Raw genomic sequence first — 15,740 nt, forward strand, 5'->3', positions numbered from 1 at the left:
ACATGGAGGGAAGTGTGTAGTGGGGTGCCCCAGGGCTCTGTTCTGGGCCCAGTGCTCTTCAACGTCTTCATCAATGATTTGGATGAGGGGGTAGATAGGGAACTCATCAAATTTGCAGACAACACCAAGCTGGCAGGAATAGCCAATACTCCAGAAGATAGGCTTAAAATACAGGAGGATCTGGACAGACTCGAATACTGGGCGCTATCTAACAAAATGAAATTCAATGGTGAAAAAAGTAAGGTTCTACACTTAGGCAAAAAAAAAATCAAATGCACAGGTATAGTATAGGTGGTACCTTGCTCAATAGTAGTAACTGTGAGAGGGATCTCAGAGTCCTAGTAGACAGTCACTTCAATATGAGCCAGCAGTGTGCTGCAGCTGCCAAAAAAGCCAATGCAGTTCTAGGCTGCATTAACAGAGGGATAGAATCAAGATCAAGTACTAATACCACTTTACAATGCCTTGGTAAGGCCACACCTGGAATACTGCATCCAGTTTTGGTCACCACGATGTAAAAAAGATGTTGAGATGCTAGAAAGGGCACGGAGAAGGGCAACAAAGATGACTGGGGGACTGGAGGCTAAAACAGTTGCTGGAATTGGATATGTGTAGTTTAACGAAGAGAAGGGTGAGGGGTGACATGATAGCAGTGTTCCAATATCTCAGGGGCTGCCACAAAGAAGAGGGAGTCAAGCTATTCTCCAAAGCACCTGAAAGCAGGACAAGAAGCAACGGATGGAAACTAGTCAAGGAGAGAAGCAACCTAGAACTAAGGAGAAACTTCCTGACAGTTAGAACAATTAACCAGTGGAACAACCTGCCTCCAGAAGTGGTGAATGCTCCAACACTGGAAGTTTTTAAGAAGAGAGTGGACAGCCATTTGTCCGAAATGGTATAGGTTTCCTGCCTGAGCAGGGGGTTGGACTAGATGACCTCCAAGGTCCCTTCCAACTTATTATTATTATTATCGTTATTACCCAACCACCATATTGTTTCACATGATTTGAGGTCCTGGAACCCAGCTATTATTCTTATGGAACAGAAGAACTATAATTAAAGCTGCTTAGAGTAAGTGCATTGGGAACTGATTAGCAAGTAAATAAGTCATCAGTAGTGGCAGAAAGAAAAAGAGAAGACATAGCCTAAAATATATAAAGCCATCAGTTCCGAGAGTGAACATGGCTTCAAAATCCATTCATCATTAGATTGTTAAGCAAATCAACAAAAGAAAACAGTAGGCTGGGGTTTTTATTCACTAATTATTATGCTTATATAACATCACATATCGATACTAGTTTCTGAGAGCTTAAGTAAGTTAGAAAAAGAGCTTGTTGTGCTATACATTTTTAAATCAGCCTTTTGAATCAAACGAAACAAAATACTAGTATGAAATATATAAGAAATCCAAATGTCCTCATATTTGAAATGAAATGTAAGTAAATTTAATATTGATGGAGTAAATAGAACTTCCTTTTTTTTCTGAGATGTGGTTTTCTTTGATTTCCCTAGATTTTTCAAGGTTGTGGAAATCCCAAACTCAGTACAAAAGCTGCCAATGTTGAAGATAAGAAGAGACGGGGAAAATACGTCATTGAAGATAAATCTTCTGGGCTTAGTTCAGAGAAATTTGTGAGTACAGAGGGTTTGTACTAGATTTAATTCTGCACTAGAACTGCTTGTGTAACCTGTTAATCAAAATGCTCATAAATATGTTCATTATGTGAAGGAATATATATATAAGCACAGTTTAGTTTCAGTGTGGAGCTTTTATTTCATTGGAAGAATGCACAACAGTGATCTGTAAAAGTGAAAGTCAGCACCCTTTTAGCCAATCACCAAAAGACACTTTTTAAACATACCCTAACAGTCCTGCTTAACAATATAAGGAGTTATTTTGCAAATATTTAGACTCTCAGACTCTCAGCAAGTAAAAATATTTCTATCTCATCTAGTAATCATGGGCATCTCAGACACATAGAGGACATAGTTTACAATAATAATAAATTGCACTGTTATATCATGTATTTTAGAGATGTGCAAATCTGTAAAATTTTGCAATATAGGTTGTAATAATTACAAGGAGACCATAACGAATGGTTTGCTTGATGTGCTTCTGAGCCAGTATCTGTTTATTCTGATAGCTGCTAAGCTAGGGCTGGAAAAGGAGGGAAGATGCTGAAAGAGACAGAAGGAGCAAGGAATAGGCTGTATTAGAATGTGGTAGCAGCAAGGAGGGAAGATCACTGAGAACTGACCTACACATCATGTAAAGGAGGCAATAGTATTAGCATATGTTTGTTTCTAAAGGAAAGGAGAAAGGGACACCAGCCTTACTGTACCCCCTTTATAAAATCATCCTGGGATCCTTTTGCAGTTCAGCTAAACCACAGCTATTCTGGAACACTTTGAAAGAACATAATATGTTTGTAAAATGCAGACAGCTGATGGATTGAGTCTCCCCGGATCTTATCCAAGATCTAAATACTGCTAGCATTGGCAGCAAAATTCCCCTGATTTTAACATAAAGATTCAAATCAGGTAAATGTGATCTGCCACTAGTTTGCAGAAAGAAAGATACATAAATAGACTTTCTCAACTGAAAATTATTGCATCAATGTGCAAGGAAAGTGACTTAACTGTAAATATTTTAGTTTGGAGTTGCTAGTTTGTTTTCCTTAATAGTGTCTTGAAACATAGCCTTTCAATAGCATCCAAAGTTCCATTTCCCTTGCTAGCCTTTATTCTAGACTAAAGAATTCTCGTAATCAGCCACATTCTTCAAAAGAAACAATCAAGCATATTTTCTCATTTGCTTTATTTAATTATCAGATTTGTTATTCTTCTTTCATTATTATATGAATCCAAAGCAGAAGTGCAAACTAGACAGAAAAACATAAAATATGAAGTCTTCATCAGATATAAAAAGTGTTATCTTAGAATATTGTCCCTGAAAATTTGTGCCATTAAAAGTTTCTTGTTCTGTATTTAATACTTACATATTCCTAGGACTATATTTTCTTGTTTTGCCACCTATATTTTTTTTGCTATCTTATTCCCATTCTTACATTTGTCAGTTAAAGCAAAAATCTGATCAGTACATGCCCCCTCCCCCGGCAAAAAAAACACCATAATGGTCTTCCTAAATTCTGCTGCATGTTATCTCTTGAATCCTTTTTGTCCCAATTCCCAGCCACATATAAACTAATCTTCCTGTAACATTTGCCTTTTTTCTCGTGACTTACCTTTGTAAAAAGGAAGAAAATGGCATTCTTTCAAGACTCAGATGTGCAATCTTCACCCATTTAAAAAAGTCACACAACCATATCCATAAGCAAACTACATCTGCTTTTACCATTTATACATACACCTTATCATTTTCCAAATTTCTTGAAGCATTCCGAGCTTGTTTCATTCATTTTTTTCTCCATACAAACAAATATAGCATCCATTCTTCAAAACATCCCTATCTTTCCCATACAAAATTTAAAAATACAGCCTCCAGTGATCCTTCAGTTCAGTTTCCTTCTAAAACATCTTATCACTTTTATTTTTAATTTCATTCACTTCCTCTGTTTCCTAATACTTTTTCCTAAAGGACTCATATTTTCTCTTCCTGCAGTCATCCTACTTCAACAGTTGTTTCTTTGATTTCTTTCTTGCATTTTCATGGCCATTTCATGTCCTTCCTTCTGTTATCCTCATCTCCTTCATCCTTCTGCTTTCTTAGTTTCAGTTATAATACATAGCTATTATTTTCATTTCATTTCTTAATGTAGGCCCTTTATCATTTAATATTCCTCCATGTCACAATCTATTTGCCATTGTTTTCATTTCACCACAGATATTGACCTCTGACACCCATTATAGTTTTGGACAATCGAGGCTTTCACGTAACACTTTTTAATAAAATAGATGAGATGTAGGCTGGTTTACTAGCCTTTGTGGTTTCCATGCCACGTGTAGTATTCCCAGATAATAATAAGAGTAATATTGATCAGTTGGGACAATATGTGATAACTGTAACCAAAAATTAATTTTATCTGAAGCACAGCCATACCATTTTATGCAAGCTAGCATTTGTAAGCTGGAGATTTCCTTACAAGCCAACTTATTACATAGTGACACTCAGGATATGATAAAATATCCTTTATCTTTAATTGTTGTTATATACTAAAATAGATAACACTGCAGGGTAGTTACCACAGTCTTATTTTGTTTTTAGTACAATTGAATGCTCTTGGAATGCATTCTCATATATATGTATAATGCACTTAGAATATAAAGCTGTTGATGTTAAAATATTTTCTCCAACCTTTATTACTCTTCCTAATGACAGGTTTCTGATGCTAAAGGGAAGCTAAGGGAAGTAAGAGACTTCTGGGCTCTTCTGCCAACGACGCTTTGTAATGAAAAAATATCATCTGGTTCTGTAAATGAGGATAGGTGCTGGAACGGAATGACCAAAGGCAGGTAAGGCTAATCAGCTGTGCAATAATGAGTCCATTTTATTATCCCATCTGTGCTTCAAAATGTTTAGGCAATGCATAACAAATAAATATTTGAAATTTGCTTTTGTATTGTGCTGTTGTGTTTCAAATGTACTGATACACAACGGTATTTTTTTTAAAAAAAAATTCATCTTTTTTAAGATGTAAAACACATTAAAACAGTGCATAAAATTTCTAAATAGGAGTGTTCCTTGAAAATATTTGACAACTTTTGGAAAATTGTTAATGAAAAAAATTGAGATGGGTCACCTTTTCACATAAGTTATAGGATATGACATAGTCAACCGAAAGTATTGATTTTTCTTTAGTTCCAACTAAACAGACCTTGGAAATTGTTGGGGTGTATAAGAAGGGCATCAGAAATGACTTACATATGCAGGTAAGTTGATATAGAGAAGGAACTCCTCAAATAACCACCTGAAAAACTATTCAGTGTTTTAGGGCTTATCAGAAGCAATTGTACCGAGCCAAGCCACATTGGTAAACTCATACTGTCATCTACTATTTTTATGAAGTTTTAAAGCTTGGAAAAGTGAAATGCTATTAGAGAGGTGGATAGGAAAGAAATCAGATGAGATGAGAATGTTATAATTCATTGAGGTCCCATCTTTTTCTTTATTTAAACAAGATCCATGCAAGATTCAGCAGGTGAAGCTCAAAAGAGAAGACTGGTGTAAAAAGATTTAGGCAGCTATCCACAACATTCACCTGATATTATACTTCCATTTCCCTAGGTCAATGGTTCTCAACCTTTTCTTCACCATGGACCCCTTTAAATGCCACTAAGACTTAACTCAAGATTTCAATTGTAACATGTGGACCTCCTATGATGACATCACAGACTCCCATGACTCTGCAGACCACAGGTTGAGAACCAGTGACCTAGGTCATTATAACTGCCCTTGAGAGTCTTCTAGGAAGACTGCTGTCTTCTGTCTAAACACTAAAATAAATTTGGCATTTATAAGAAGAGGAAGCTCAGTACCACAGCTATCAGCATGTCAGAACAGTGGAGGAATTTGTGACCTCTCTCAAATTTGGTATCTCCCCTGAAAAGCTAATTCACTTTCAGAACTGAGCACTCACTCCTCCAAGGACAGGTTTTCCACAGGCTCCAATATTTCCACTACATTACTGGGCTAAAGCCAAAAAAGCATCAAGCAGAAGTTCATAATTCATGTCCAAAGGATCTTTGACTTGATTCATGAAATACAAAGATGAGATAGTGACTAAAATAATTACTTTTCATTTTCTTCTGTTCTTATTGTTCTATTCTCTCTCTTCTTTTGCTATTTTTCCTTGGTAACTAGTTAGTAGGTAACAATAAGAAAAAAATGGGAAATAAATAAAAAATAAAAAGGGTTGGTTAGGCTCCCACCCACCCAGTGAGTTCAGTTGGATTACCATGAAGTCTAGTTCTCCAGAATTAGCTTTCAGCATGAACCTATACATTCTCTTTACAGATACCTTCCAGATGTGATGGGAGATGGTCTAGCTAATCAGATCAATAACCCAGAGGTTGAGGTCGACATCACCAAACCAGACATGACTATTCGCCAGCAAATCATGCAGTTGAAGATTATGACAAATCGATTGCGCAATGCATACAATGGAAATGATGTGGATTTCCAGGATACAAGTAGGTACAAGCTGAGAAAGTGGGATTATTCATAACATTCCATGTTCAATAAGCAAAAGACAGGTTCATACAGTTGTGATACAGTGTTCAGACCAGTGGAAAATTATCCCTCTGTTAATTTTCAGTGGCTAGATTTTTAATCTGGATGAAGACATTGCCCAAGTGTCAAAAGCATTAATGTTTACTGATAATCAGAATGTTTTTATTCTTCTCTGGGGTGCTGACTTACTATAGATATCCCCAAAAATGCATGTATCCACAATTCTCATACACTAATCAAAGTCGAGTGAGTGAGTGACAGTTCAGGCCATTGTATAATGGATAGCAAAAGTCCAGTGAGTTATCCAGATTAATATATAAAATAAATTCTGCCCCAAATAGAGCCCTGTAGCATAAGAATTCTTATAAATTCAGTAGAAGAGAATATATATAGCTCAGAACTTAGAGTTTTCAATGTTCTCTGAGCTTGTTTGTTTGTTTGCAGACATTACATTACCCAGCTAGATAATATCAGTCAGGTTATGAAACATCTGCAACCAAACTTGGAGACATAAAGTACTCCAAAATTGTGAGGCCTGAAAGATCAGGTCCACACATGAAGGTTCAATTAAATTGATTTATTGCTGAAATCTATGCACAAGAATCTTCTGAACTAATGGTCAACACCTGGTTAGAGTTAGATAAGGGCCAGAGGCACTCAAGGGGGGAAGTTAGTTAGTTAGTTTGAGGCTATGTAACGATGCTAGGCTGATCGCTCTTTACAATTCATTCCCAGCTTCTCTCATTCCTTCACCTACATTAATTCTTACAATAATTTTTATTAAGAATAATTCTTAAAATTAATACTCCTATTGCAAGACTAATTGGAAATTCTTCTTCTAATTTTTTACTAATTCAAGATTCCCAAGCATTTTGGGCTGGTAGGTAGATCTGAAGCTTGAAGAATATATCATAGTATGTGTTTCAAAATTGCTATATTGCAGGGTGTAGAAATTGTCTTGATAGGCATAGGTCAGTCATGAAATACTCATTTCCTAGGGAGAATAATTAGGTTGCTCCCCACCCTTCCCTGTGTCCTGTATGATGTTCTCTGCCATTTCAGTTTTCCATTTGGTTCTGAGGAGATTAGCATACTTCCAAGGACATGTACTGGGATGTAGCATTTACCATTATATGTAAATACCCATGATTGTGAAATTCTAGGACTAGCCAGGGAGTCAATCTAGGACCTGCTAACATTTTAAAAAGGAAATAATATACCAGAGATTAATCTAATTCTGCTTTCCTCCATTCTTCATGACAGGCAGTTGCAGATTAACTTCTACCAAAAACATGTTGGCTACAATTCAGCCTTTTGAAGAAGTATCATACTAATTTGAATTTTATCTTGGCCAGGTGATGACAACAGTGGTTCTGGAAGTGGTGATACCTGCCTGGATGAAGTTTGTGGCAAAAGACTGTCCAAGAATTCTAGCACCCGGCCACCAGAAATATATCCTATGCCTAAACAGTCAGGACAAGGCGTTGGTGGAAATAACAGCAATGTACTTTTGCCTTCATACTTCCTTTTATTACTTTCTCTGGCTGCTATAGCAGCCCAGTACCTGTGGCGGTAACTTGTTTGAGCAGCTGCAAAAGAAACTGTAGTGGCTAAGTCTTAACTTTGCCAAAATGGTGGACATATTTAATTCAACTTCATTCAACTTGGCAAAATGAGAGAGACACAAAAGTTCTTTACGGTTTGTGATAATCTGGCAGTGCTAAGAGTTGGTTATTTTTCCTTTTCTTCCTTCCTTCCTTCCTTCCTTTCTTTCAAATATTGGGCCTTTCCTTCTGTCCTTCATTTAAACAAGCCTTTAATTTGCCAAAAAGAGATACCTAGGGGCTATGACAGGTAGGTGTAATGAACAGAAGAAATAATCCCCCAAGGCAACGCCATTTTCATTGATTAGAATAAAATATGCAATATCTCATAATTTTATTTAACTGTGGCCAAGAGTGCATTATATTTGATTCACAACAATACATCTCTTTAATTTATATATTTTCAGACTGCTCTAAAAGGGTTTCAGCTCAGCTCATAATTTTCCATTCACCAAAGGGAAAAGAGTCTTTCCTTTGCATGGATATAAGAGTATTATTTTGTATGATCTCAGTTAACAAAGGAATTCTTTATCCCAGAGTTTGGAATGAAGGTCCTTAAGTTTTTTCCCCTAAAAGTAATCATTGTACCCACTAATATTATTCCCACGTCCATGGGAATAGCAGTAAAAGATTTGTGTATTGCAGGATCCTTTGAAAATAGCTTTCAAATAATAATAACACGGAACAATATACACAATATTGTGGTATAAAGAAAGACATGGGAGGATGTCATTCTAGAAAGCCTACTTTGAGCTAGAGGAAGAAAAACTTCCTATTATTAATAATATGACAAGAATCAATATTTACCAAAAGAATAATACAAAAAATGTGTTTTCATGTGTGTGTATTATGACTTATCCTGTAATCAAAACTAGAATTTGCATGAATTGATGAACGTAGGGCCAAGTTAGATACTGTCAAATATATCTAGAAATTTGTTTATCAAAATCTCTATACTACCTGAAATTTTCAAGGAAACCTCTCAGAATTATGTTGGTGGAAAGAGTAAGCAGACCAAAGCTATCCATATATTGGTTTAATTAACTTGATGCCTATCAGAGAGAGATGTCCAATCACAGTTTTACACCAATGTGTATCTATGTGTCTGTGTGTATTATATCAAACAAACCCTACAATAGGAAGACCTTGAAATGAACTTTGATGTTAAATCACTTTATTTCATATCGTAGTTTCTCTTTGAGAAGCAAGTGACGTGACAGCATTACTTTTATTTAAAATACATGGGCTTTTCATAAATGCTGAAATGTTTCTATTCTTTGTCTTAAAGCAAAAAAATTGAATTGTTTTTCTTAGGACAGCAGTCAGAGGTAGAAACTATTATCAGTTCTGAAACATTCCTAGTTACAAATACGGAAACCATTTCTAGCATCTTAGCATTCAATAGGATGAGACCGAGAGTAGGAGCAAATGAATTCAGTTGAAGGATTCTGGTTCTATTTTGTTGATTACTGAGAAAAATTAGTTCTTTAATCTACCCATTCAGTATTGAAGGGTCTCTTGAGATTTGAAAACTTAATTAACAAATAGCAATGCCAGAAGGAATTCTTTGTAGAAAAATACACCTAGTTTGCCATACATTGTTTAAATCCTTGTGAGTAAAACAGTACTCCCACTTTCATTACTGATTTGGTCTATTTAATACGTTTTTTTATTTTCAGTTACACCATTCTTAAAATGAATGTATTCGTAAAGAGAATACAAATGAGGCATGGAAATCAAATATCCTGCCTTCTTTGAACATGCTTGAATGCAAGAGAAAGTGGAAAGTGCCACATTGAATTAGTGTTGTAAATGTATGTCTGTAAATACACAAAGAAATAAACTGCTATACATCATGCAGGGGAAAAAATATTTGCCATTTCCTTCTCTGAATGAAAATCTGCCAACTTGCTGGAGAGCTGTAAACTCAAAACAGTTTGGAACCTTTTCTAAGACTCAAACGATGTGTGATGTTGACAATGTATTGTATTTTAGAAACCTGAAGCCTCCCTGAAACTAAAAAAAAAGGAATATGAAAAAAAAATGAGGTGCAAAGTTAAAGTATTGTTCATGCTTTAAAAATGATTTTGAAGAAGTCTTTGTGATATGTGGGAACATGAACACAACACCTCTTTAGGATAGTTGCATCATTTTTCAGACTTTCCTATTAACTTGATAAAGCACAATTGTTTTAATTAGTTACATTAGAGATGCACATTAGCATTACTTTAACAGGATAATTCATTAAAACAGCTAGAAGCATGAAAAAAGACTGCCACTTTGAAGATGTGCTGCACATATTCCCACACTTTCTGAAGCACCTCTTTAAACTCATTGCTGAAGCACCCTGGAAAAGAGCAGAGTGGAGATGGGGATGTACATCCTTCTTCACTAGCTGAAAGGCCAAATGAAATTAAATTACGGACAGCAACAAAAAGGATTATCCTGCCTTGCATATCCTTTATGCTCTTCAATCTAGCATCATTTTCTGCTTGATATAAAATTGGAGAGCCTGATTTAAATGAGTCTTCCACCATTGCCCATCATTTGAGCCCGTCTTCTGTCATAGAATCGTATTTTTTAAGCTTTATTTTTGTTATGGCAGTGCTACATTTTGGTATTAAAAGCATTATGCTACAAGGTGTGATCTGTTTCAAGTCTCTTGAAACAGAAATGAGTCATGGATGTATAACATATTTTTTTCATGTGCCATAATGTGTTTCAGAAGGAGAAAAAGGTCAACAGAAGGTTTAAGAGCTTTGCTATTTATCCTTTCAATGACAAAAACCTGTTTTTTTCTGGTGGGCTTGTTAAGGAGTTAAGATACAAATAAATCCAGACTACATCTTGGCTTAAAAAAAAAGCAAAACAAGTGCAGTTCCATCTGCAAAACGTAAGATTTATTTCACATTATCGACAAACTTGATCATTTATATATATTTCTTTTGGTTACCAAGTTACTTGTAACTACCTTGCACTGTTGAATTATGTTCTTTGAATTCTTGTATAAATAAAAAAGTCTGGAGACTTAAAATAAGTATGAATAGCATTTGGAACAGGATGCTGTATTCTTTTGCTTTATAGAATTTCAACAGTAATACTGCAGGTCACCAACTGGCTTCATGAAAACCAGAATATGTGTTAGATCACTCATAATAGCATAGAAAAGTGTTTTGCCCAGTGTGGTGAAATTCCAAAATACATCCCCAGCCAATCAACATAACTATTCCATAGATGTCTGTTCGTATCTAAAAGAAATGGCATGAAGTTTATTCAGAAATAAGGCCAAGAAAAATTTAGAATTGCAGGGACAATGTAAACATTTGGAGGCAAGAATGGGTCACTTGTTCGATGGGTCTATTGTATGTGATGCCCCCCGTTTCTGCAAATGGTATGGTTTGCTCTGTGGAAAACAATCTTTTATTGCAATGAATTACATACTTTGCCAGCTACCTGGGATTGAACTGTGGTTTTACCTTCAACAGATACCAAGCATTACTAAATAATGCACTTGCCAGAAAAGTCTGAGTCATGGAACACTCATTGTGTATCAATAATTGAAAAGTAGCCATTGTTGAACCAATCTCTGGAAATGAAAATCATCATTCTTTGGGAGGGACTGTTTGCCTGGGAATTCAACCTAAATAGGTGTACAGACATTTGACCGCTCTGTCTGGATGTATTCCTACCCACCACCACCCCGCTTTATGAGGAATAGATATCATTCAAGAAATTCACTTCGAAGTAATTATACACATAAGTGCCATGTTATATAAACATAAAATATTTTATTTATATTCACAACTAAAATAAGAAAACATGTTTTAGAAATAATTCAATTGTTTAATATTTGAAATATATTACAGCAGAGGCACAGCAATAGGATACTTCAATATTGTTAATACCATCAGTAGCCTTAAGCGAGACAACTGCTAGCATTTTTTCACTCTCAATACCAAGTACAGATACCACTAAATTCTACCCCAATTTTCACTGACTACAATAGGATCTATAATTGAAAAGATCACTAATAAATGTTTCAGTACCAAGCCTACGGGGGATCACATATAAAAACAAGTTTTCATTCAATAATGCTGTGAGTTTTCAACTAAGCTTCAGTTAAAATAAGATTGTGAAATTTTATTACTCTGAAAAGAAGCTTTTAATCATGAATTCTACTAATTCAATGCTGCAAATAAGATTTCAAGAATAGGGTGTTAAAATAACCACTCACAGATGACTGAGAGCTGGGTGTGTCTAAGAGCTTGTGACCAGCTTTGTTTCTGTCAACTGAACAGATGAAACAATTGCTTCGGTTCTCTACTCATACATTTTTAAAATAAAAACTGATTCTCCCTGCTTTTTGAAATTCTTGCAAGCACAGTGACAGAAAGATTATACATACATTTATGTTTGTACTAGAACCATCAACTGCTTGGCAAAAATTACATTGTTATGGAAACTAAGCAGCACATCAAGTTAAACAATTATGAGGGTTAATATTACTCATCAGGTGAGGAATTTGAAAGACCTGATGATGACAGAAATGTCTGTGTATCACCAGAAGAGTCATTCTATCTTCCCAAGTTAAAGTGCAGCAAACATTACTAGATTCTTTAAAAAAAAATCCATATTTATTGAAAAGAACAGACTTTGGAAGAATATGGGCACTTCACTAGCACATCCATAAATGAAAAAAACAGGCATTTATTTAAACTGGTTCCCCAAAATAACACAAAAATACACTATTTCTTAATTTGTCTTAAAAACAAATGTCTTTCTTTTTATCCTTCCTTATGCAGCATTTTGAACATCAAATTTACCAGACCTGCATCATGAAAAATAACATCTAAATGTAACTATAGTTGCCAGTGTAAGGGAGATCTGCTTGACTGCTAGCCTGCACAGGGGTTCGTTTTCTTCTATCGTATTTCCACTTTTCTACATCTTCCTTTTTATGCTTTGCTTCTGTCTGTTTCTTTGCTTTAGTGTCCTTTGATTTTACAACCTGAAGAGTCACGTTTGCTTTAATGCTGGCTTTACGTTGTCGCACTGCCAGAAAGAACAGATACACAATTAGCATTTTTTTAAAAAGTAGATTGTAACACTTAATTATATTTCTATGCACATATGCACCAAATTAGAAAAACTTACTCAGTGCACATTGAGAAAAATAAATCCTGCCTCTTTTTCATCCCCACTCTAGATTATACAGCAGAGTTATAAACTCATCCAAGTTTCAATAACCTCCATCTATGATAAGCAGTCAAAGTGCCTCCTGGTGGTCACTTTCATTTCTTTATGAGCTGATTTGATCTCACAATCTTGGAAGACAAGTTGATATAATTGTCCAAGTCCTGCTGGTGGGTTAATCTTCAGCTGTCTCTTTACCTGGCCAATCTGTCTTCAACAGCATTTCTTTCCATATTATACTCACCACCCCCGTTCAACCTTCTCTTACCCAAACATACATACATACATATATTTATACCCCAATATAGTCTTAATTGTCACCTGGGAATTTAAGATTACCCCTTAATCATAAACACTTCCTCTCTTAGAAGTCCGTAAAGAAAAAGACAAATGGAAAACAAAAAGTTATCAAACATACTTCAACATTCTAGCAGTAGGAGAGCCCTCAATACAAAACAAGTCTTTTCATAGCTGCTGTTTTATTGAAGAGCAATAAGGCTAGGGAAGAAAAGCTAGGAAAGAAGCAAAATGGGGGGGGGGGAGGCAGAATGCAGATACATGTGCAAACAGAGCAGTCAGCATGACGTTGACAGAATTAACTTCTTTATGACTGCTGCTAAAACACGTATCATGGGCAGGATAATGAATCTGAACAGCTGGCTAATTTTGGAAAATACAAGCTAAATCTTCATCATCCGTTTGATACAATCTACCACTTAGCAGACTTTACTGCATCTATGTGTTCTACTTACGGTCACAATTTTCATGTCAGCTTACAACGTACACTATGAAGCATTACTAAACATTTCACTTATTTGGAATATGGAATATCAAAATCTGACATAGCTTTGAAACCACCAGCAATAATAATAAGCAGTACTAGAGTATTAGCGCAAACATTCTATGTATTTAAATGCACAGTTTATAAAGGAATCAAAGAAAGGATGGGATCTTTTTAGAAATAATATACTGGAATTTCATACCATTCCAATTAGAGAGAAAAAAAGGATGGATAGCTTAGGTAACAGTTGTAGATGCACAAGGAGCTTCTGAATTAAAAACACATTTATAGGAAATGGAAAATTGGTATAATCACTATGGAGGAAAAAATATCTATAAAAATAAAGAATTACTGATCAGTCAGCAAAACTCTGGAACTATTGATTAAGCACTCGGTGAGTATTTAAAAAGAATACATTAGCTAGCAGGCTTGTCAACAATAAATCACCACAAACCTACCTGATATTTACTCTTCTAATAAAGAGAACTGTTTAATTGACCACAGAATAGTGGCCAGTTAAATTACAGAATAGTGAATATTAACTTGATGTTTGATGAAGTCTCTAATAAAATTCTAATCAAGACCATGGCAGTATGGAGATGCTTGAATACCCCCCAAGTATACATGATTCTGTGTCAGAACTAGAAGCTTGGGTGCAACACCACTGGACTTTGCTCTAGGCCAGTGATGGAGAACCTTTTAGAGACCGAGTGCCCAAACTGCAACCCAAAACCCACTTACTGTATGTATCTTCGGGTGCCGGATGGGTGTGACATATTAGGTAGGCATGGCCCATTGGGTAGGTTGGCCAATTGGGTGGGTGTAGACCATTGGGTGGGTGTGGCTGTGGTGGTAACCCAGACTGGGTGGGACTAAAATGTTCAATCAATCAATTCCAACTTTGTGACATCTTTGTTTTCCCAGGAGAAGTTGAAATTGATTGATTGAACCTTCTAATCCAGCCCCTCACTCAAGCAGGAGAAAAATAAAACATTAAACATTACAGTAATTTTAGCTGACTTGGATGAGTGATCATGTTGTATGATTATCACATTTGCAGATGACACAAATGTAGAGGGGAAGGAATTAAAAACTTCTTAAAAGACAGCATGAAGATCAAGATTCAGGAAGATCTTGACAAGTTGAAACTACAGTCCTGTATCTGGCTGAGAAAAATCGAAGCCATTTGTATACGATGGAGACTACAATCCTGGGCAGCCTATATGCAAAAATAATTAGGGTGTCTTGGTGGATCACATGGCAAATGTGATTCAGCTACAAAAAAACCAAATGCAATCTAGATCTCATTAACAGAAATATGACAAGAAAATCGTTGCTATTCTGTCTATTCAGAATTGATCATATTATAGCTAGAAACTGTCCAGCAAGTATTTTAGGAAAGACAATAATAAACTTGACTGTCCAGAAAAATCACATGGTTAATATATTCTGGAAGAAAATATTTATGAAGCACTGGGTAAGTTCTGTTTAGAGAAAAGATAAATGCAGGAAGATGTGATAGCTATCTTTAGATATCTAAATGTCTCTGAAAACTTGGATCTTTCCCTAGGCCTTGAGTTGGGCTGGGTGGCAAGTCTCTTATAGGATTGTATATACTAGTCTGAATAATTTCTCTCATGGATGTACATCATTCTTTTCTTTCTTTTATTGCTCTTACTGTTATTTTTGTGTTGTACACAGGCTAAGAACGAATGTGTTTAAATTAGTAAAGATTTTAATTGGACAACAGGAAAGATAAGAGTCAATGGAAGCGACTACTCTGCAAGGTGGGAACTCTACTTCAATGGAAATATTTAAACAATGGATGTATGGCCATGTCTTGGATATCGTGCAGCAATGGCTTCTGAACACAGGGTTGAACTAGATGATTACCAAGATCCCTTTCAACCCTATGTTCTAAGACTCTGCATGAAACAACAGTACTATGTAAAACAAAACCAAATGTGATTAA

The 15,740-nt window shown here is 35.6% G+C and overlaps 2 protein-coding genes across 3 annotated transcripts in view; one reads left to right on the plus strand and one right to left on the minus strand.

Moving 5' to 3' along the window:
• GPC1 (glypican 1) overlaps positions 1-10,807 on the plus strand; it is a 215,309-nt gene extending 204,502 nt beyond the window's left edge. For both annotated transcript variants that reach the window (XM_083363616.1, XM_083363617.1), the window contains exons 6-9: positions 1,513-1,632; positions 4,340-4,473; positions 5,975-6,150; positions 7,546-10,807. In XM_083363616.1, the coding sequence (XP_083219742.1) occupies positions 1,513-1,632; positions 4,340-4,473; positions 5,975-6,150; positions 7,546-7,766 (651 nt within the window). In that variant the 3' untranslated portion in view covers positions 7,767-10,807. The remainder of the gene's footprint in view (positions 1-1,512; positions 1,633-4,339; positions 4,474-5,974; positions 6,151-7,545) is intronic.
• Positions 10,808-12,643: 1,836 nt separating this feature from the next.
• Positions 12,644-15,740, minus strand: part of ANKMY1 (ankyrin repeat and MYND domain containing 1) — a gene marked incomplete at both ends in the record, with an annotated part of 40,417 nt that continues 37,320 nt past the window's right edge. Inside the window, one exon of the mRNA XM_083363278.1 lies at positions 12,644-12,846. Within this exon, the coding sequence (XP_083219404.1) occupies positions 12,644-12,846 (203 nt within the window). The remainder of the gene's footprint in view (positions 12,847-15,740) is intronic.

This window comes from Vipera ursinii (assembly GCF_947247035.1).
Source record: "Vipera ursinii genome assembly, chromosome: 5".
NCBI classification, from domain to species: domain Eukaryota; kingdom Metazoa; phylum Chordata; class Lepidosauria; order Squamata; family Viperidae; genus Vipera; species Vipera ursinii.